The sequence below is a fragment of the Muscardinus avellanarius genome (genome assembly GCF_963383645.1).
Source record: "Muscardinus avellanarius genome assembly, chromosome: 9".
Lineage (NCBI taxonomy): Eukaryota > Metazoa > Chordata > Mammalia > Rodentia > Gliridae > Muscardinus > Muscardinus avellanarius.
Window position 1 is genome coordinate 14,568,263 of NC_137795.1, and position 24,630 is coordinate 14,592,892.

Consider the following 24,630-nt stretch of genomic DNA (forward strand, 5'->3'; position numbering starts at 1 on the left):
GAAGACGTCACATGGCGATGTGAGAAGAGCAGCTGAAATAGTTTTGAAGCCTTGTGTGGAGATACTCAAGGCTTTGTCCAAAACTCTGCCGTTGATAAAATAGAAAATAAAAGATATCAGTGCTCAGAAAACTGCTAGACTTTGGATATTCATAAGTAGGATATTCATGAACCTGTCAGCATTGAGGCTGAAGAGATTTCCATGAAGAAGCTGAACAATCTGGGAGGAAGAAAGGAGTTGAAGTAGAGGAAGAAGTCGTGCACTTGGCACAAACAAAGTTTACAACAAGGAAGCTGGCAGGTGTTTGCTGCCATCAGCGGAAGTATACAGATGTTAAAAGGACTGGATGTTAGTTATAACAATTCACAGAAGCTCACAGGCTGATACAGGATGCCCTTGCTTGAAACAGAGAAATCTGTAATGAGAAGACACAAATGCATGACCAAAATCTGACCCCTCCCTGAAAATCACTGTCTGCTAAACTATCACCATGGATTGCTCACACCTCAGTGCCCTTTACCAGTTGTCCTCTAGCCTACTCAGAAGAGGAACGGATGAGTCTTTCACTGCAGTATCCCCATTACCCAGCAGTTATTTTCGGTTTCCATAGGCAGAGTAGGAATATTAAATGCATTTTTGAGTTATGACCCTTTCAACCTACAGTAGGTTTATTGGAACCATAATGCTACTGTAAGCTGAGGAGGAAATGTACTGCCCTGTAGGAAAGCAACATGTTCAATTTGACAGCCTGAACCCCCCGGACCTCTGAATTCTAATGACACCAGTGCAGCTTCCGAGCAGTGGAGTACTGCGCATAAGAAAGATGACCACAGAGGTCAGAACCAGTGACCAAAATAAGAACTTACACCAATCTGAGAAAGATCCCACTCCTCCCTACCCACCTGGTGACTGAGATGTTTCTGCTTCCTCCTTTCCCTGCATGGGAGTTTTTAATCAGTTTTTCCTGTCCTTCTCCTCCTTTTGGTGTTAGACAGGATGGAGGCAAACTCTAGACAACAGAGACCCTGGATTGAACATTATCCTTGATTCTGACATCAACGTGGGTGCAGTAATTGAGTAAGAGTTTGAAGTTCTATTACATGGAAGAAGAAATGAGAATACTAGGTACACAGCTTATTTTGGAGGGTGATTTTCAGTGCAGGCTACTAAGAGGATTGGCCCACTCAACATGCATTCCAGGTCCACACCCCTTTTCACTCATTTCCTCTATAAATGAAAACAAACATGCATATATCAATTTCCAGCTTCCTTTAGCGTGTCAGGTAGCCTGTGACACCCTTCTTTTCAACATAATGTAAAAGTCTTATGCAGGGTTTGCATTTCCTTATCTGAATGGAAGGCAAGTGAGGTGCAGGAGGCCCAGGAGAGCCCAGGGCCATGAGTCCAGAGACTGCGCCAGGCCGGGTGCAGGACAGGCCTGCATGGCTGGAGGCCAGGCCACCCAGAGCCCCTGCAGGACAGGACCACGTGGTTGGAGGCCAGGCTACCCAAAGCTCCTGCACCTGCCAACAGACACCATGGGGTCAGGGCTCCCAGAAAGCGCGGCAGACCCAACCACTGCGCACACCGCCTTCACCTCTTACGAGCTGCGAACCCTAGGGAATTCCTCAACCACAGTGACTTGTTTTCTACTGTGTGAAATGAGAATAATAATAAATCAGAGTTGGACAAATTACATGTGACAGCCCATGGGAAGAGTTTATAAAACAACACACAATAAGCACTCAATAGATACAACCATCAGAAAGAGCAGTGTCGTTGTGATATGAGGAAAGTTCCACCTCATAGCACTCAAAACATAAATAGATGAAAACTGTCTACATCTATCAAGTTAAATAATCATCTTCGACTTGGTGTTGGAGAGTGGACAGTGAACCGTGTCCTTTGCTATATCACTGGCGATGCTCTGAACTGCTATGGCTATTTAGGAAATAATCTGACAAAAGATCCAGAGGATTAGAACTATCTAAGGCCAGCAATTCTTTTCCTGGGTGTTTAACATAAAGAAGACTAAAAATGACCACAAACATTGCAGAAAGCTGTAGAGCAATGCTACGTACATCAGTAAAAAATAACTAACAGTTTTGAGAAATACCTGAAGTAACAGAAATATCCAACTAGAAGTAACAGAAACACCCAACTAGAAATGATTAAGTGGCCATTGGAATAAATGAAATATTGAAATATGCAACTGAAGTGAGTAAAATAGAAATACATATACCACAGGGAATACTGTTTCCATAATGGTACGTAAAGCAAACATAAAAAATTCATGCAAAAGAGAAAATTTACCAAAATGTTAACTTTGCTGACATCTGGTTTTGATCTTTGGTGATTGCCCTGCCCATAGTCCTCCATTTTACAAAGTTTCCATAATTAAGAGTGCATCAATGGTGCTCTTGGTGTGGGCAGGGGAAACCTGACCTGCTGGGAGGGGATGCTATTCCTGCCTCGTAGCACTGGGAAGCCCGGCAGAGGCTGAGGGCCAGACACAGGGCGGGTGCCGTCCTTGGTGCCCGCCAGCACCATCCCCACCCCGTGTCCCATGTCCCCCTGAGCGCAGGCCTCCTCCCCAGGCAGGACGAACGTGCAGTAGCCGAGAATCCCTGTGCCCACTGGCTGAGAAGGATCACCATGAGGAGTCAGGAGACTTGGTGCTGTGCTAGGAAGAATAAGACAAGTGAGCTGAGAGCAGTAATGTCTTCCCCAAACTGTCACTACTTTAATTTTCAAAGTACGTTTATTGCTTCCAAGACTTTGAAAGTCATTTATTTTATTGAAGAAAATTTGATCTTAGTACAAAGAGACTATTATTGTTAACATTTTGGTGATTGTTTAAATATCTAAATAATACATATAAGAATATTTCAGATAAATTTATACATTCAATTTGAAGATATGATATTAATAGCTCAGTAACATTTTATTTTATGCAAACATTATTGTTTATTCAGCCACTTCTCTCTTAAGGATCATTTATATTAATTTCTTTTTCATTATTAGATATAATGTAGCAATCAATACCACTGTATCTAATATTTCAACTGACCTTTAATTTTTTTCCTGAGGACAGTTTCCAATAACTGAATACTAGATCTAACTTATTAAGGATCTTTTTATGTATTGCCAAATGAACAAATACTGCATACTTATAATGAGAAAAAAATCTAAAACATATAAAATGTGAATCATATTTGCCCTCCTAACATCAAAGGCTATTAAAAACATAAGATATGATTAAGATACCTTGTAAAAATTAAGGCCTTATAAAAATGTAAGATATTATTTCATTGCAAAAAATTTCTTGAAACTGCCTTATGACAGTAATCTCTCCGGGATGTTTACCATTTTTACATATGCATTGGCATCACTTAAACCAGCATCAACCGCATGTCCTTTCTGGCTCTACAACAGAGGCACCATTTTCCTGAGTCACTGAAGTATTTTACTCATAGAACTTTAAAAATCAATTAACTAATTTAGAACTACTAAATACTTAACTGTACCAAGGAGAGGTCTATGGAGCCAGGGCTATCCTAGAATAACTGAATGTGAAGAGAAATACACAATTACCCAACATAAACGTGCCACGTGGTACAGCAGTGCAAAGGACACTCCACGAGGGAGACAGGAAGGAGAGCAATTCCTGTCTCCCTCTCTCCTGTTTGCCCTCTGCTCCCATCTCTACTGATGATTCTCTTTCCTGGAAGGCTGCTCTTCCCTGGCCCTGCCCTTTGACATTTGTGAAGAGACAGTTCCGTCCACCTGCGTGCGCTAAGAAGCCAGACTCAGCCAGTCACCTCCCACCATGTGCCCACTCACCCCAGGCCACCTGTCTCCAGGGAGGTCCTGGCCTCCAGGACTTACCCGTGCCACCTTGATCCTGCCTCTGCTCTCCCAGACTGACCGAGTACTGATCTGGTGCTCTCTGTGTCTCAGAAAAACACACCCTAAGTTCCATTAGTAGAACTTCTTAAATAGGAAAAAAAAAAGTAAGCCAACAAAAGAGTTCAAAAGAAAGATTATAGTCAATGCATGACATTACACATTTAATCTGTGCTAGTTATTTATCAAAGAACAACATCTCGCCCGGTGTTGTGCCCAATGTGTTACTTCTATTGAGAAAAGAAGGTACTTTACCACCTCTGTGAACAATATGGAAATAAGACACCATGCTGACGGAAGCCCCAAAGGCTTTTGGGGCACTGGAATGGATCCTGGGGCATTTTACCTCTGAGCTCAACCCCCAGCCCTTTTTTTGTTGAGTTTCTTGATAATTTGCTGAGGGTCTTGCTAAGTTGCTAAGACTGGCCTTGAACTCGAGATACTAGAATTACAGAGATGCACCCAGGACTCCCAGTTAGCCCAAAGAGATTTAAAAAGACACCTCTAGGATTAACAATATACAATATCAAATACAGCCACAGGTATGAGAATTGGGGGTATAGTGTTCTACTGGATGACTAACAATAGACTTATTAATCTGTCTACTTCATAAAGGCTCGGAGGTCTCAAGTTCAGTTTTGAGTATCCCTTTTCTGGTACTGCGTTGCCCAGTTGTGTCTGGTCCAACTTGATGTCTGTGTGCCACTTACTGATGTTTATGTCCTTTTAAGAAAGGACATGTAAAGATCAAAACATCAATAGTCTGGCGAGTAAAAATAATACAAATACACATCAGACAACAATCAGGACATTGAAAAACTATTCATTTTATAAGCAACTTGTGTTTTTTCCTGGTATTAAAATATTCTGGGATTCTTCATATTCAAATATAGGCCACCAATGTGAGATAGGATAGACATTAGTGGTGGCAGCAGTAATATCTGCCACATAACATTCACTTTAATAGCAAAGTAAATGAAATAGACGTTGTGATAATTATTTCTTTTTTTAAGGAAAATAAATTGCTTAGTCTATTGAGAAAGTTCAAATGTTAATTTACAGAAATATAATGATTTCTCCATTCTAAAATGTCAAGAAGGTAATTTAAGAGACTTTGACTTGGAGGTGTAAGCTAGTCACACTGAACTATGTTAAAACCCCCGGTGTGGCTGGGACTAGTTTTTACAGTAAAGAATTTAACAACTGCAATAATAAGACACTGGCTTTGAAACTGACTTTGCACTATGAAAGGTCAAGCTAGAATAACTAAAATCTCATAAAATTAAACCAAAGAAATGAAACAAGCCGAAATAAGTAATAAAAGAGTATGGTGGCCTGAATCTAGGGAATATAAAGCAAAGATAAAATAGGATATTTTTGAAAAATCCTGCAAAATCTTCTGGGCTAACCTGATACAGTATATTTGAAACTATTTTTAAAACACAGTGACACAAGGGAGACTCTGGAGTCATATGTAGGACTGGCATTAATGGATAAAGATCACAGATGTCCACCCTTAAGAAGAATTTGGACATATCATGTTTGATTAAAATGAGGACACCGTTTTTTGTAAAATATGATTATTTAATTTTGGCATAATAGTGATTTATTATATATTAATATTCCAAAAATATACTTTTGTGTTAATAAACCACTGAGTGACTCAAGGTGTCAGCCTATGCGCATGCTTTCGCGCCGTAAACCAGGCTGCTGTTGCACCGAAGGCAGTGGACTCCGTCACGGGGGTTGTACGATCCGGGGCTGCAGATCACTGTGAATAAAGAACAAATCAATAAGCTCTATTTTCCCAACATGCCTAACAAAATAACTTCACATATGGAGGCGATATTGTCAAAGAAGATTCTTTTATAAGCGGTCTTTGTGCTTCATTGAGGTTAAAAATCACATAACAGAATTTACCACTGTAACCATTTTTAAATGCACACTTCAGTAGTATTAACTGTACTCCTATGTATAACCAGTTCCAGAATTTTCATTTTTCATGTTTTCATGCTAAAGCTCTGCAACCTTATTTATACCCATTACATTTTGTTTTATTACTCGTTTCACTTCATTTCATTTTGTGGTAGTGGGGATTGAACCCAGGGCCATTCTGCCTCTGAACTCTACTCCCAGCACTATTTTCTTTTGACTTTGAAGCAGGGTCTCACCAACCCTGCACCCACTTTGAGACTCCCATTCTCTCCTCTCCCCACCCACTGGCCACCTCTGTTCTCTTTCTGTTTCTATGAACCTGATCACATTCTTCATAGAGGTGAAATTATATAATAAAAGCTTTGCTTTAACAGGAGGTAAAGAGGGGCAGGAAGAAACCAAGATGAGATACCATCTGCACTGACTGGTTTGGGGATCCTGTAAAGCCCAGTCTCCAAGTTCCCTTCCTCTACTGTCAAGTAGGTGCAATAACATCCAACTTCATATCACCTGAAGATTAAAATCAGGTGATTTGTGTGAAAAAGCACCCAGTATATCACAGCCACTAAACAGATGCCCGACTCTGCACTCTCTGGGACCGCTGCCTCTGCTCACCTCGCCCCTGCAAGAAGAGGCACAGGGGGTGGCAGTGCTGCCATCAAGTGCCCAGCAGGGCTGAGGGCGCCAACTGCTGCCTCCTTTCCCTAATGCAAGTGCAGCCGATGAGGACCCTAGACTATGTCACCAGCACCTCTAAAACACAGCTACTATGATACTAGATAACATTATTTTTCTAGCACTATGATTCAATAGTAAGTGCTAATGTTTGGATCTGGCTCATACTATACTATTTAATTTCATATTATTTACTTTTAAAATGTATTTTACCAATTTGAGAAATATTTAACTATTTAGAGGGAGTATTTTCCATACTATATTCTAAAGAGTTCTTCAAAGTTTAATAGGTGTTTCATTTGTGGAATAATGTTTCAGATGGGAAAAATATTGGTTAAACAGGATGAATAGGTTTTTTTCTGTACTAGTGATAAGAATCTACACTAATAATGGACACAAAAACTTCTAATGATGCTAGTACACTGCTTTCTCAAGGATGTGCAATGACTCTCAAGTCACACATTAATATTCTTTGAAGCAGAAATATGTAAATGCTAAGCAAATGTACTCAAAGTGTTACACCATTACACATGCAAAAAAGAAATAAAATTTGCATAAAAGTTAAGGCCTCTCAGGCCAACCCTCAATAAACATGGTTTTCTAATAACTTAGAATCAGTACACCTCCATGATACCATATGTGTAATATCTACAATCCTTACCTATATACCACTCCTTCCTAGTATTATGTATACTAAAACATTTTTCTCTTTAAGAGGAATTGAGAGAAAATGTTAAAGTATAGTTGAATCTAAAGGACAAAATCAGTGGGCTACGTGTATTAAGTAAAGAAGGAAGCACTGGTAACTAATATAAAGAAATGAGAATTACAGAAAGATCCTTCATAAATTTTAGACAGGAATTTCTTAAAAATTAATTAAAGAGATGCCAGACATGGTGGCACATGCTTGTGATCCCAGCAATCGGGAGGCTGAGACTGGAGGATCACTGTTTGTGGACAGCCTCGGCTACTTAGCAAGGCTCTCCGCAACTTAGTGAGATCCTGTTTCAAAAATAAAGAATAAAAAATAGGGTTTGGGGTGTAGCTCGGAGGTAGAATGCCCCTGGGTTCTATTTCCAGTACCACAAAAAAATTTAAAGAAAAACATTTGATACAAAAAATAATAACTTAAAAATCATAGAAGTAAACAATAGTCAAGGAAAAAAATTGGAAAAATAGTTGCAGCTACATAATCACAAAAGGGATATCATTCATAATATATTAAAATACTCATGTAAATCAATGACAAAAGCATAGGAAAACTACATTAAATCAGGTACAAATGATTAACTTAAGGCTCTAACAAATTAGAAATCTAGAAATCTAAGTGTGCACGGACATCCAGCAAGATGGTAAACTTGGACGCTCCAGGCCTTTTTTCCCTCATGGAAACATCAAATCTACAACTAGGGATGGACCAAAATCATTTTATAGGAGCTGTGGATATAGTAAAATAGCTACAACAAACAAATGAACCCAAGTCAAGAAAAACTACCCCAAATGCTGGCAAAGTCTGTGGCATTTTTAGTTGCTTTTGCACCTTTAAAAGATATATGTGTATGTAAATATGTGTATGTTTATTTATATGTAAAATAAAATATAAATATGATATATACCTATATTTCATAGGATAAAGATACAAAATTTTGAAATTAATAAAATAAAATATCAGGTTGTTTTTATGTTTGTGTGACAGGTAAGACCTTCCTATCAAAGAAATACAGAAAACCAATAGCAAAATGCTAGAATAAACAAAAGGATCATTTACCAAAGACCATGAGCACAACATTAATAAACAGGCAAGGTTCAAACCCCAGCTCACACTGACATGACCCACCTGTGGCTAACAATGGTGAATCTGACAGAAGAGACAAGAATACCAGGGAGCCCTGAGAGAAAGCAGAAGCCTGTTCATGCCATAAAGAAGGGAGCTGTGCAGGATCTAATCAAATTTCTCCAGTGGGCTTTAGCAGCCCCATCAAGGGGGCTAAAACTGGGGCAGAAAGTCACAATCTCATTGACTGGTAGGAGGACAGACTTCAGAGCCATCTGCACGTATAGATAGATTAAGAAAAAACAGAAGTAAACAAGAAGGTACAAATACAGGAACTAAGACTGTATGTAAGCTGCACCCACGTCAAACTAGCTCATTTGTGAGTTTCCCATATGCAGCAACATAGTCCAGAAATCCCTAGCTGAAGGCCGGTGCTGGGAGGCAGAACAAGTCAGGGGCTGCTTCCAACTGGGGCACTTAGAATGTGAAGGCGCCCTGTCACGAAGACCTAACTGGACACTCCACAGAGGAAAAATGAACAGAAGAGTCTACAGAGCACAATCCATGAAGTTTACTGTACCATAAAATTATTAGACTGGCAAAGAAAATTAAGACACACTCTCAAGAGAATAGGCAATAAAATCTGATTCAAAATAATCAGAGATAGGCCAAATAAATATTATCAAAATAACCATTCTACCAAAAGTGGTCTACAGAGGTAATACAATCCATATTAAAATACAAATGTCATTCCTCATTGACCTAAAATAGTCATCATAAATTTCATATGGAAGAACAAAAGACTCAGAATAACCAAGGAAATTGTCTGCAGTAAGAACCATGCAGATGTATCACAATTATTGGCTTAAAATTTTACTAGAGATCTATAATAATAAAAACAACATGATATTGGCAGAAAAACAGGTACATAGACCAATGGAACAGAAGAGAAGGTACAGAAATAAGCCACATACTTATAGCCAACTGATCTTCAATGAAGGGGTCAAACACATACACTAGAGAAAAGACAACCTTTTCAACAAATGACATTGGGAAAACTGGTTATCCATCGTAGAAAAATGGAACTAAATCCTTACCTCTCACCCTCCTCAGGAATCAACTTGAGATGGATCAAAGACCTGAAAGTTAGACCAGAGCCTGTGAAGCTACTGGAGTAGGGCATAAGATCAACACTCCAACATATAGGCACAGGTAGAAACTTCCTCAACAAGACCCAACGAGCTCAAAGATTAAAGCAAGAATTAATAAATAGAATGGCATTAAGAGAAGCATGGGAGAGAGGGTTGGGGAGAGAAAGGGGTATGGATTGGATGTTGGCTGACTGGGTGATGTGTACATGTATGTGTACATAATTTTTTTATCCCACTATTATGTATGAATACAATGCACCAATAAAATTTAAAAAACAATAAATTTTTTAAAAGAATGGCACTAAACTAAAAGGAAACTATAGAGTCTAAAGAGACAGCCTATGAAATGGAAGAAAATCTTTACCAGCTATCCCTCTGACAGAGGATTAATATCTAGAATATACAGAGAACATAAAAGACTTTACACTAGAAAAACACATAACCCAATCAAGAAATTTGCAAGTGAATTGAATAAACACTTCAAAAAAGAAGAGATACAAATGGTCAATAGATACATGAAGAAATGTTCATCATTAGCAATCAGGGAGATGCAAACTACACTGATATTCCATCTGACTTCAATCAGAGTGGCAAACATAAGTCAAATAACAATAAATGTTGGCAAGAATGTGGGGAAATAAGAAACTCTTATGCACTGTTGGTGGGATTGCAAAGTTATTCGGTAACAGGGAGACCAGTGTGGCTTCTCCGCGGAAAGCTGGGAGTGGGTCCACCATATGATCTGGCTATGCACTAATGGATATCTTTCTAAAGGGGCTGAAACCAGAGAACGACAGTAATATATACACATCCATGTTTATAGCAGACCAATTCACAATAGCCAAATTATGGAACCAACCCAGGTGTTGATTAATAGATGAATGGATTACAAAATTTTAGGAAATGCACACAATTATGTCATTTCCAAGAAAATGTAAAGACCTGGAGAAATTTATGTTAAGTGAGATCAGCCCATCTCAGAGAGTGAAGGGTCTTTTGTTTTCTCTAATATGTGCAAACTAGGAAGGAATTGGAATACAAGAGATATTCCAGGTAATAGAGGAGAAACCTCAGTGGAACCAGGGAGGAGGTCTAAGGAAAGGGGAGGAGGAAGACTGAGGTTAACTAATGGAACTATTACTATCAACTATGTGAACTTATGTGAATAACTGTCAGCCTCAGTATTCTGTATTGGGAAGGAGGAAGTGGGGAGGCAGGGTGGAGAGGGCGAGGCCCACTGAGTGCTAAATGCATGTGTATCACTGTCAACATGATTAACATTATGATGTGAGACTATAATGCACTAATAAAAGCATATTTGCTGGACGTGGTGGCCACGCTTGTCATCCCTGCGTTTGGGAGGCAGAGACAGGAGGATCACGCAGATTCAAAGCCAGCCGTGCTGGCTTAAGAGACCCTGTTTCCAAATAAAATATAAAATAGATCTGGGAGTATAGCCCGGAGGTAGAAGGGTTCCATCCCCAGGACCACCAAAAAAATATTGAAAATATCATGTAGTAGCCGGGCACGGTGGTGCAATGCTTGCAATCCCAGCATTTGGGAGGTTGAGACCAGAGGATCACGGTCTACGGACAGCCTCAGCTACTTAGGGAGGCCCTCTGCAACTCAGTGAGACCCAGTTTCAAAATAAAGAATAAAAAATAGGGCAAGGGGTGTTGCTCGGAGGTCGAATGCCCCCTGGGTTCCATTCCCAGACCTGCACAAATAAAATAAAATATCATGTAGTTAAGCAGATAATGACTTTAAAAGTGGTGAGTATAAATGTATTCAGACATTAAATAATAAATAATCATAAGTAAACAGATGGTGAAATTATAAAAACAGAAATTAAAAGATATGAAGTGGAAATTCTAGTCCTGAAAATTAATGCACTGAAAAAAAATACTGATGTGTTTAATGGCAAAACAAAGATTTAAAAGTGTCAGTACATTTGTAAACAGACCTAAGGAAATTTCCCATTTTGTAAAACTAAAAGGAAGTAAAAATATCCAGGAGTGGTATGACTGGATCATACAGTGGATCCATTCCCAGTTTTCCAAGGACCCTCCTCACAGATCCCTCTAGTGGCTAAGCTAGTTTGCACTCCCATCAAAGTGTAGAAGAGATCCTATTTCCAAAGGGGCTGAAACCAGAGGACTACAGAAGTATTTACAAAGCCATGTTCATGGCAGCGCAATTCACAATAGCCAAACTATGGAGCCAATTTAGGTGTTCATCAACAGATGATGGATTGCAAAATTATGGGAAATACACACAATTGAACTCTACTCAGCAATAAAGAAAAATAAAATTATATCATTTGCAAGAAAATGGAAGGACCTGGAGAACATTATGTTAAGTGAGATCAGCCAATCACAAAGAGTGAAGGGTCATATTTTTTCTTTAATATGCACAGGACAGGGAGTAATTGGGATACAAGAGAGACTCCAGATGATGAGGGTCCTCAGGGGAGCCAGGAAGGAGATATCAGGGTGGGGGTGGAGGGAGACTTAGGTTCATAAATAGAAATACTACTATAGACTATGTGCATACATGTGAATATACACCAGCGTATCTGGGTACTCCGTACTGGGAGGGAGGAAAAGGGGAGGGGACACCAAGAGCGTGTACATGCATGTCACTGTCAACATGATTTATGGTATGATGTGAGACTATAATGCACCAATAAAAGCACAAAAAATTTTAAAAAGAAAAAATATAACAGTAACATTGGTGACCATGGTACAGTAGGCATGGCAACAGGCTATCCCAACCACAGAAACAATTAAAATTAAAAATCATAGAAAAGGGCTCAGAGTCAACTCCAAAAGAACCGTGGGGACAGGACACCCACAGTTTAATACAAACAAGCAAATATTGAATAAATAAAAGCAACTAAGAATGCTATGACTGAGTCGGGCATGGTGGTACAAGCTTGTAACCCCTGTACCTGGGAGCCTAAGACTGGAAGTTCATGGGTTCACAGCCAGCCTCAGCTACTAAATAAGGCCCTCTGCAACTTAATGAGATCCAGTTTCAAAATAAAGAATAAAATGTAGCCCTAAGGATGTAGCTCAGAGAAAGAATTTCCCCGACTGCATGGTAACATTCTGTTTTACCCTTTAAAAAAAGCAAGGTTGAGAACTTCAGTAAGATTAACAGGTGTTTTCTTTCAGACACCTGAAGCCAGCTGGTAATGCAATGTCATCATTAAAATAATTAATCTGTCACCAATAATTCAATTAGACTTCATACTCTCCCCCTACAAAGTCACCTGAGCAACATTAAGTATTCCAATTTTTTGCACACAAGAAATATTTACATTGATTTAGGTCTTGTTCTTTTATTTCTTTCAACAGTGTTTTATAGTTTTTCAATATAAACATCTTTCTCCTCATTGGTTACACTCCACTAAGTGAATTTACACTCCATTAAGTTTTGAGTGACTGTATAAATGTAAATTTTTCCTAATTTCCTTTTGGGAGTATTCAGTACTAGTGTATAGAAACACATTTGATTTTTTTTATATTGTATCCTGCAACCTTACTAATTTCATTTATTAACTCTACTAGTTTTTTTGTTGTTGGAGACTTACAATTCATTAGTTTTACTTCTTTCTAAAAAAATAAGTGTCTAAGATTCTATTATCAGATAGAATAACAGGACATCGATTTAAAATCTTACCTGAAACAGTAACAAAAATAAACTGACTATGAAAATTACATAGAAATAATGGTTTCCAAGACACTGGACATCAAACCACAAGAACAATGACCCTTTAAAGATGGGAAACAAAAGATGTGCGCCCCATAACCGTAATCCTACCATCAGTAAGCGATTCCTGTGGGCAAGGTTCCAAATTGTGACAAGGGCACTGAGACACAGCACTGCCAAGTCCTGGAACTGAAGAGACCACGGCCTTAATGCCCATCCATGCCCCTGGTCACAATGCTAAAACTCTGACCAAAATGAAACCTCTGCCTGAGGACTCTTAAAAGCAAAGGAACCAAGAGAATTTAGAAGGGGAGTTAAAATAAGCAATTCACATGCGGATGAATTTCCTGCTCATTTTTAAAATTGTTTCTTTCCCCGGGTTTGATGAGGGCAGACTGAGTTTCAGAGAACATCGTGCGAGTACATAAAACTTTCCATCCTTCCGGCCAATGAAAGCGAGGAGTGTGTTTAAGGACATGGCACCAGGAAGGCAAAACCTTGAAGGGAAGAAAACTAAAGACACGTTGTATTGACTCCCTGTGTGGGCTGCATGCGGCTCGGCCAATCTCCTGAAACACGCACCCATCACATGTGTTCACACTAGCACAGAGACTTAGACAACCCAAAGTCTCCACCTAAGCCCTAAACATGAGTGTCTGCGAAAGACCAGCATGGCCAAGACTTTCAGAACTGAACTGATTTGAATTAGTCATCACAAAGGAAGAATCCATGAGCTAAATATAACCGGATAGATTTCCTGCTAAAATAAAAACGTGAATCTTCTCTAGAAGATCACACCAGAACTTGGAGGACGCATAATGTGACATGTGGGGCTGTAAGACACAATGCAAATAAGTTAATGTGGGTAAATCAAAGAAAATGTTATCTGTTATGAAGGAATAAGCCAAATGCATCCCAACCTCAAGATGACAGATGTCTAGATGACCAGACAGTGACCCTGAAATGGCTACAACAACTGTGTTCCAAGAGAATAAAAAGCATTCTTGAAATAAATTATAGTAAGTCTTAGGTGAGTAGAAGCAGTTGAAAACTATAAAAATTCAAAATTTAAACACAGAATACCTGAAATTAACAATTCACTGATGGACTTAGGAGAATGGGCATGGCACCAGAGAAAGTCAAAACACCTTCAGACAAGTCAGTAAGTCAGTCAAGAGAGAGAGTAAAATCCTGAAAAACAATAGGGGCAGGAAAGGAAGAGAGGCTCTGGCATCTCCACTGCATCTCAGTAGGGAGAGCCCATGAGCACTGCTGCCATCACAGCAGGGTGAGGCTGACGGTGACAAAGGACAAATACAGTGATGTGCCAGTTGATGAAAACGTGGACTGACTGAAGGATCTCAGAGAACCCTGGGAAAGATAAGTCCAAATAAAACTGCAGAAATAAAACAAAGTGCTGATAAGGAGAAATCTGGAAAGCAGGCAGAAAAAAATGACAAATTATGTATGAGGAAAATGCTTCAGTCACTGGGAATTTATCAGAATGTGCAGTGGTCAGAACAAAGTAGAACTTTTATGGGATGAAAAAGAAAGACCATGGCTGCAGTAATCAGGAAAAACGACCTCAAGAAATGAAGAAGGAAACACCTCCAGATAAGTAGGAGCCATCTGTGATCTTCTCTACAAAGACGCCCAGCTAAAGTCCCTTCACTTGAGCAAGGTAAGAGGAGCCTGAACCGTCAGGACTGAGAGGCGGGCAAAAGCAACGGGGAGCAGCCGAGTAAAGAGTCTTCTCTCCTCCTCAAGTCCTTTAAAGTCAGTAAGACTACATGAAAATCCAGCAGCGCCTGGAAGGACTTGAGCATTACATGCAACGCATGGCATTAAAATACAAGCCTGATAAAGAGGCCAGGCAGAGGAGCCTCAATTATTATGCATGGTGTGTCAAGCTGTACGGTATTAACACTAAGTAAACGATAAAATTATGGTGTGCTTTCATTTCTTTCACAGACCTACAAAAACATATAGCTAAAGGGAATTTAAATAGAGTAAATATGGCTTAAATGCAATTAAATATATTAAACTATAATATTAAAATATCCAAACAGTACTCAAAAAATCAGCAAAGGAGGACCAAAGAATATAGGAAATAGACAACAGTAAAATGATAAGAACATGTTAACTACTGAGTTTTAAAAAGCAGGACTCAAGTATGAACCTCCTAAATAGAAGCATAGATAAGTTGAAAGTAAATGGACCTGGGGGAATCCATTATGCAAGAAGCAAGGGTAAGCATACTGGTCTGCTACACTGATGTGAGCAATTTGTGGGCAAGGAGGGGCATGTCCCAACGACAAAGGAGAGATCTATCAGGACACAGTGCGACTGTGCGCAGCACAGGCCCACGACACAGGAGCCGCTGTGTGATATGCAGCTCCCGTCCTCACACTCAGGCGGCTGGCACAGGAGGGTCTCGTGGAGGAGCCGGCACATGGTGCCTTAGTGAAACCCTGTTTTGAAATAGACTGAAAAAAGGGCTGGGCAAGGAGCAAAGTGGCAGAATACCCCTGAGTTCAATTCTCACACATACGGTACACACAAAATAAACCACAAAAAGAAACAAACAAAACACAAGTCTTGAGAGAATTAAAGAATTAAACAGAAAACTGCAGAGTCAGGAAATAAACAGACATTATTTAAAACCATTAATCACCTTGATCTGCTTATATTTAAATCATAGGACATTCAGCAACTGCAAAGTATCCATTTTTTTGAATCAACTATAGTAACCTTTCACCAACATTAAGCTATCTGATAGGACCTAAAACTGATCTAATTAATATAAAGATTCCCAGTCACATTCATATCAGGAACAATGAGATATAGATTGAGCGTCTTTAATGCAAAACTTAAAACACTCTGCATGCTGACATTATGCCACAGGTGGAAAATTCCATAGCTGACCTTAAGTGTCATGTCACAGTCAAAAGCACATTAAAAATACTGTATACATTACCTTCTAGCCATGTGTACAATTTGCATACAAAACATAAATACACTTTGCATTTAGACTTGGGTCCCAACTCCAAGATATCTCATTCTATGTATGCAAAGATTCCAATGTAAAAGAAATCCTTAAATCCAAAACTTCTGTTTTTAAGCAATTTAGATAACTTATATTCCACTTGTATTTAGAAAAACCTTAAATACTTTAAACTCAATGATAAAATATAAATACTGAAGTTAGTGAGATATATCTAAAGCAGTATTTGTAAGAACTTTTATCATTATTCAAATTGCTTTTGTTTAAAAATATGATCTAAAAATACTTTTACAGAAAATTCCAAGAAACCAAAGGAAAAAATCTCCATAATTCATGAGTTTAATAAAGTAAGAGGGATAAGGTCACTAAACTAAAATAATCATATTTCTAAACGTCAGGCATGAACAACTGCAATCCAAAGCTAAAACAACAGTACAAATTTACAAATTATAGTAGCTACCTACAAAATTAAATAGATATAAATCCCATATGCCTGTATATGATAGCTATAAACTGTTAATAAAAATGAAAGAACACCTAAATAAATGAATAGACAATATATCCATGCATTAGGGGATTTAACATAGCAAAATAATCAAAATTCCACAATTCTTAAATAGTTTTTTTAAGTTTTAACACATTTACTCTGAGTTCCAGAAGTAATTTTATATGAATACAGAAAAACCTATGGAAAAATGCAAAAATTAGAAACTGAAACAAGTTTTTAAGAGAAGAAATTTTTAAGTGGAAGAAATTACTCTCCTTACTTAATCTAGTAATGAAGGTAGTTGCCACTAACAGAGGGTACACAAGTAGATCAATGGTATAGACTTCTAGCCTGGTTAATTCCAAAAAGTACTGAAGAGTAAAATAGCATCAATACACAGAAACACTCTGAGAGAATGTAGAGAAAACAAAGCACAACTCTTTTTATAAAGCTAACACAACCTTATAAGAAAAATAGTCCTCTTAAAAATGTGCAATATTACCGATCAAATCAAACAAAAAGAATCAACACCATGCAATGCATATTCAAAGAATGCAAAGTTGATTCAACATTAGAGTGAGTCAAAGCAAAGTTGTCCACTGCGTCTTACTGCAAGTGCCTTAACTCTGGGGAGAATAGAAACCGTGTGACAACAGGAGGATTGTATTCTGAGTGAGTGTGATGGGCAAGCTTGTTTCCAATATGATTTCTGTATTTCTAAAAGTTTGACTATAATATACAATGTCATGTTTCCCCAAGGAAAACATACATGCCTTCCCATGAAAACCAAAACAAACCAAGCCCGTCTAGGAACAGAGAGCTTCACTGAAAAGTTAAACATATGAAGGATAATTATTTGAATTTTGTACAAACCAGTTAAGAAAAAGCAAGAAGAGGTAAGAATAGCAACTCATTTTTGAAAGAGCAGTGCTCTGATACCTAAATTTTTCAAAATGTTTACAAGGAAAGAAGACTATAGAACGAAGTCCCTCAAGAATACAGGTATAAAAATTTAACAAAGTATTAGCATATCCAACTCAGTAATATACAAAATGTATCATGTGAGACTGGGGGACTCAGGTAGAGGTCTTTCCTAGCAGGTGCAAGGCCCTGGGTTCCATTTCCAGCACTGAAGTGCACTACACAAAACAAAAAATCATGAATATGTTAAATCAATTTATATAAGTTTGTATTAATATTTGCATATCAGTTGGTGTATCATAAACACATGATAAAAGATAAAAACATATAATGATTTCAGCTGGTATGTAAAAGACATTTGACAACACATAATCTCATTTAGAATTAAATGTAAACAGGAAATAGAAGACAATGTCCTTTCTCACCTGACTAATGGTATCTATGAAAGGCCTAATGGTAGTGGCCTCACGAGGCACAGCTAGAGCTGCACACAAATGTATCAGAAAAGGAAAGGAAGCACACCAAATTTATACTTTAAGGATCAATGCAAAATAGAGCCAACTAAACATAAATTCAGTAGGATAAAGAAAATAATTACAAATAAACAGAAATAGAAGAGAAAATCAACAAAATCAAACATGGGGAGAGAAAAAGATCTTTGAAAAGACCATCAAAACTGACCAGATTGGCCAAGAAAAAAGCAAACATTCAAATTACTAAAACTATAATTTAAGTAAAAGTAGTGACATTACTACTATCTTTACACACAAAAAAATATCAAATACTAAGAACAACAGTGTGTCAAGAAATTGTATGATTTAAAGGAAATGGACATATTTCTGGGGAAAATGTACTAAAAATGACTGATAATCAGAAACTGAATTAACCTATAACTAGCAAGACGATTGAATCAGTAACTATCCAGATAGTTTCACTGGTGAAGTCTACAAAGCCTTTAAAGAATTAACACAAATCCTTTTCGAATTTGTCTATACACTTTCAAAATAGAGAATACTTCCTTACTCATAAAATGAGGTCAGAATTACCATGACATCAATGCCAGACCAAAGCACTACAGGTAAACTATGTATCAAGATCCCCTTTGAATAGCCCCTGTGAATACCGATGAAAAACTCATCAAGAAAATATAAGCAGACCAAATCCACAATATATTAAAGAATTGTACACCATGACCAAGACAGTTTTATTTTCAGAATTCCAGGATGGTTCAACATAGGGAAAAACCATCAACCAATAAATGTAATATGCCCCATGTACAGAATGAAGAGGAAATTATATATATATATATATATATATATATATATATATATATATATACACTGACGCAGAAAAGATGTCTGATGTCAGTATCTTTTATTATAAAAATGCAACAAACTATAAACAAAAAATATTTCCTTATGATAATAAATGCTTTTATAACAAATTCACAGGTAACATCATACTCCCTAATGAAAGGATAAAAGCTTTTCCATTTGAATCAGGACTAAGACAAGATGCTCACTTTTGCCACATACATTCCACATAGTGCTGAAAGTTCGAGCTAGAGCAATCTGGCAGGAAAAGGGGTAAAATCTGACTATAAGGGAAGAAGTATAATTATCTTGGTTGGCAGATGACATGATTACAGATGTAGAGAATCTTCAAGATTCTAAGAAAAAATTAAAAAATCTTTTAAATATAATAAATTCTGCAAAGTTGCAGCACACAAAATCTATGTGTAAAAGTAGTTGCATTTCTGTACATTGGCAATACATTGTCAAATGGGAAATTTTTAAAATTCCACTCGCAACAACATTGTAAATAACAAAATGCTTAGGAATAAATTTTACCAAGGGGGCATATGACCTATGCACTGAGTACAACGTGCTGCTGAAAAAGAGTAGACATAAATAAATGAGAAACCATTCTATGTTCATGGACTACAAGAATTAATATAATTACGATAAATTAATACTATTGAGATGGAAATTTGCTATTTGTTTCTTTCATACTTTTATTGGTACGTTATAGTCTCACTTTATAATGTATTTCATAATGATAGTGACTTACACACACACAGCACTTGGTGAGCTCTCCTCCCGCTCCCGCTCTACTCCCCAGATTCCCACAGGAACTCCTGGGATTGACACTGCGATTCTCACGTATGTCCATGTCCATGAAAACAATGTTCCCTTCAATTAAACCCCTCTCCTGACCTTCCCCCCCCCCCCCGCCTCTCTCCCAAAAACGCCCTCTCTTGCTTCACTGGAGTTTTTAATACTATCCAAAGGAAACTATAGATTTAATGTAATACCTACGAAAATGCCAACATATTTTTGCAGAAACAGAAAACCTATCCTCTAAAAGTCATATGGAATCTCACAAGGACCCTAAAAGAGCCAGAACAATATTGACAAAGCAGTAGAAAGTTTGAGGACCCCCACATCTTAACCTCATATTCACTACAATGGAGCTGGCATGAAGATATCCACATAGACCACTGGAACAGAACAGAGGACCCAAACCACAAACCTTTGCACATACTGTCAGCTAATTTTTGACAAAGAGGCCATAGGTAAAAGATTGTTTCTTCAATAGACAGTGCTGGAAAAAAAAAAACTGAAAATCCATGTGAAAATGAATGAAGTTGGACCCTTACCTTACATCAAATATAGAAATTAATTCAAAATGAGTAACAACTAACAAAGCTAAGGCCTTAAACCTATTATAGAGAACTGGGAGAAAATTTCATGACATTGGATTGCAATGACTTCTTGAGCATTATACCAAAAGCAAGGAACCAAAATAAAAAATTAATTTGAGAAAATTTACAAATTTATAGGAAAGCTTGAACAGAATAAACAAACCCCACAGAATGGAAGAAAAATATTTGTGGGTGATACATCTGATAGGGAACTAATATCCAGATTATTACAGAACTTGTAAAACTCAAAAATAAATACAGACACCTTATTCACACCCGGGAAAACAACGTGATTACACAATTGTCCAATAAGCTGCAATATTAGTCATTTGAGAAAAGCAATTCAAAACCATAGTTTAGTACCATTTCACATCATTAGGATGGATAAAGTTTAAAACAAACCATAACAAGTGGTGGTGAAGATACAGAGAAACTGGAACTGCTGTGCACCTGGTAGTGGTAATATAAAATGCTGCAACTCTGTGCAAAGCAGTTTGGCTTCTTCTAGAATTTCCAGAAGATCCATTAACTCCCCTCTTAAGTATAAAAGCAAAAACATAAAAGCAGGCACTAAGGTGGGGAATCTCACACTAATTTCCCTAACAGCAGCATTCACAATAGCCAAAAGATGAAAACATCGTTCATCAATAAATGAATGATAAACACTTTGTAGCACATACGTATTTAATATTAAAAAGAAATTTATGTTTGGTGCATGCTGCTATGTAGGTGAATATTAGAAACTTTAATTGAAATAAACCAGACATACAAGGAAAACTACTATATGATTCCATTTATATGAGTTACCTAGAGTAGAACAATTGATAAGGATAAGTAGAATGGGAATTACCAAGAGCTGAGGAGACATAAAATCTAGTTATTCCAAACTGATTAAGAGTCTGTGTTTGGGATGTGAAAAAGTTCTTAAATGGATAATGGTGATGATGTCACACTTAAAAACATAATATTCGATGCAATGCCTACTTTCATTATATTAAAAAAGAAGCAATGCCCTTTGGAGACATGACTGATGAGGCGGTTTGAGGAGCATAACCAGAAGGCAGGCCTGGAATATCATACGGTGTCATAAAGAAGTATTCAAAACCGGAGGGCATACTGCATAAAATAGAGATTCTAAGTGAATTTGCAATGGAAAAAGCTTAGAACATTTGAATATAATAAATTATGACAGCAATGAATTACAACTAAAAAAGGCAATAAATATTCATGCATTTATACTGATAAATAAATAACAAACTCGAGAAAACTTTTCCTTTAAAATTATATTCAATAAACATACACTGATGAATATGGAAACTTTCTGCTATAGTTTAGATAAGGAATGTCCCCTAAAGGTCTATATGCCAAAGGCTCCATCCCCAGCCATGGTGCTGTTGGGAGGTGTTGAATATTTAAGAGGCTGAGCATAGCTGGACTAAGCTAGGTCATTTGGAGCATGCCTTTGGAGGGGATATTGAGATCCTGGTCCCTTATTTTCTCTCCCTCTCAGTCTCCCTCTCAACTGTTACAGGGTGAACAGGCCTTTCCTGCCCTGATGTACACAGGCCAAAAAGTAACTGGGCCAATTGAAAACTGAAAATATATGAGTCAAAACACCTTTCTTTTTATCACTTGATTAGCTCTGGTATTTTGTAACAGTGATGGAAAACTAACAATTGTGATTAGGACAAACAACGGAAACAATTGACCTGGGCAGGAATCAGCAGTGGACACTGAGATTGGTAGACAGGGTCTGCTGAAAATGCCCATACCTCCGTAATCTCAAAGCACTTCCCCATAGGATATTAATTAAGACGGAGGTAAAGCAGTGACTTACAGTGGGAAAAGATAGCAAACATGACTTTAATTGATCAAAATGAAAATCACAAGTAATAAGATGCTTAGGTGACAGGTATTTCCTGATATGGGACAGGGAGAAAGACACATCGTTTCTGAGGTATTCATGCCAATATTGCAAAAATTTGAACTCAACCATGAGAAAACTTCAGATACAACATAAATTAGGAGGCATTTTACAAAGTAAGTTTCTTCAGAAGTGTCAAGGTCATGAGAAACAGACTGAGAAAGTGTTATTGATTAGAGGAGACAAAAGCAATGTAAAATGAATGTGGTATATTTTATTGGACCTTGATCCCAGAAAAGGACATTATCGGGAAGATTGGCAGTTTGAGTAAGTCTTCTAGGCTACTTAGAGGTACTTAACTAATGTTAATATCCTAGTTTAATAATAGTAATAATATCACTAAGGTGTTTACATTAGGATAAATTTGGCGAAGGGTAAACAGAAATTCTCTGTACTGATTTAACAAGATTTCTAAATTTGAAAATTTCAAAATAGAAAATCTAAGAATATTAAGTAAAATATCTGTATAGCCTCTATCAATATAACTACAATATTTTAGTAAATTTAAATGAAAATGCACAAACACAAACACATACATATACATGCACATCATGTTATGAATTGGAAAATTTAATATTAATGTGTCAGTTCTCTCAGAAAAAAATTCACACATTCAATAAGATCAAGATCAAAATCCAAGAGCCATATTTATAGAACTTGACAAACTAACTCAAAAATATTAGTGAAAGGCAAAGATCCCATAATGGTACTGTGCCTTATCAGAGAGTAAAACTCATTAAAAGCCACACTAATTGAGGCAGGTATAGATTAATGCATCGGTAAAACAAGAGAGGGCCCATAAACATATTTACCTACTTAGACACTGAAAAGACTGGTTAAAAGAGAATGGTTTCAGTAGATGGTATGAAGACAATAGGGCAGTACAACAAGACTCTAACGTTACACAACATAAAATATCAATACATGCTGCATCCCCATCCCTAAACACAAGAATCATATTTGATGTGTCCTTCTATACATGTTGTCTACTTCCCTGGCCACCATCACCTCTTGTGTGCATGTGCTGGGAGGGTGCGGGATACTGGGAAGTTGAATCCAGGGTTGCTCTACTCCTAAGATATATACCTATTACTTTATTTTTTATTTTGAATCAGAGTCGTGGTAAGTCACCAAGCACTATCCTGGAACCTGTCTTCACCCTGTCTCAGCCTTCCAAGAACTGGAATTACAGGTGTGTGCAATGGCACCCGGCTCAGTATCAGTTGATAAACATATCTTTCTCAGTCTTGCTTTTGTATGTGCTTTTTCTTCACCAAGAAAACTCAGTCTCAAATCTTGCTATAATCTGCTCCTTTACTTTCTGAGTGAAGCCTTTCTTGACAACCCAATTATGGAAGCCTCAGCCTCACCCTGGTTGTTCCCACTGATGGTCAGTTTCCATGTGAACACATGACGTGCTCCATTTCCACCTACCTTCCCCATTCCATGCCTCCTGAGCCAACTTCTCTTGACCCCCTCACCCAGGCTCTTTTCCTCTAGGGATGGTCAAAGGAAGCTCAATCTGAAGATATCTGGCCAGGGCCTTTCCTCCCCTCTTCTCACTGCTCTAGGCCCAGGGATGCTGCCATCCTAGGTAGCTCAGCATCACTCGTTGGTCCCCTAACCCTGCCCAATGTCTGACAACAGCAATTTCATTAGGAGGCATTTTCCTTCCTCGTATCACTAGTGGAATGACAGTGGCGATTCCAGAGGCAGGGAGAAAATAGATGTCACCCACCTCTGCTTTTGGTTTCAGCTCCCCAAGCAAAGCCAAGGGACACTCTTTGACTACAATCCTCGCATAGACTGTGGTCATTGTCCCATGCTCTCACTCTCACTAAAGCCATGCCCTTTGCCAAGTGATTCTGAAGTTCCTCTCCCTAGAAGCAGACTCTATCTCCCCGCACCTTGACCACGGCCCTGCCCATGTCACTTTCTTTGGCTATACAATGAAGCAGAAAGGACAGTGTATACGTTCAGAGCCATGGCCTTATGAGTTTCTCTCTGGAACTTTGGTCATCACCCAAGTTAGGAGGAGAATAGATGCACTCAACTCCCCAACCAAACAGCATCCGAAGGAGCCCAGCCAAATTGGTTTGGCTCTGACAGCATAGGCACCTGAAGTGAAATCATGTCCTTCCTATTCCTGTCTCCGTTCCTGTGGTTATGTGTTCTAGAGCAGCATCCTAGCAAGAGTAAACTAAAAGACATAACAAGCTTGCGGAAGAATTTTCTTGATGTGGCACTGCATATCGGCCCTTGATTGTGAATACAGATGCTAAATTCCATTGTGTATAAAATGTGTAATATTAAAAAAAAACACTAATGACTGGAGTTCCTCCTTCTTTTTGAACTCTTTACTGAATACTGGGCTTGAGAATACCATATACTCTGTGTAATGTTCTTTATTTTGCATGCTAACTTGCAAGAAAGCA

At 38.0% G+C, this 24,630-nt stretch overlaps 1 protein-coding gene across 1 annotated transcript in view; it reads right to left on the bottom strand.

The window, feature by feature from the left end:
* Nucleotides 1–353: 353 nt before the first annotated feature.
* The window catches only part of ZPBP (zona pellucida binding protein), a gene marked incomplete at its 3' end in the record, with an annotated part of 75,231 nt that continues 50,954 nt past the window's right edge, over nucleotides 354–24,630 (bottom strand). The window contains exons 8-12 of the mRNA XM_080701163.1: nucleotides 5,595–5,677; nucleotides 4,490–4,629; nucleotides 2,446–2,683; nucleotides 2,117–2,138; nucleotides 354–415 (exon numbers count right to left, since the gene is read on the bottom strand). Coding sequence (XP_080557289.1) covers nucleotides 354–415; nucleotides 2,117–2,138; nucleotides 2,446–2,683; nucleotides 4,490–4,629; nucleotides 5,595–5,677 — 545 coding nt within the window. The remainder of the gene's footprint in view (nucleotides 416–2,116; nucleotides 2,139–2,445; nucleotides 2,684–4,489; nucleotides 4,630–5,594; nucleotides 5,678–24,630) is intronic.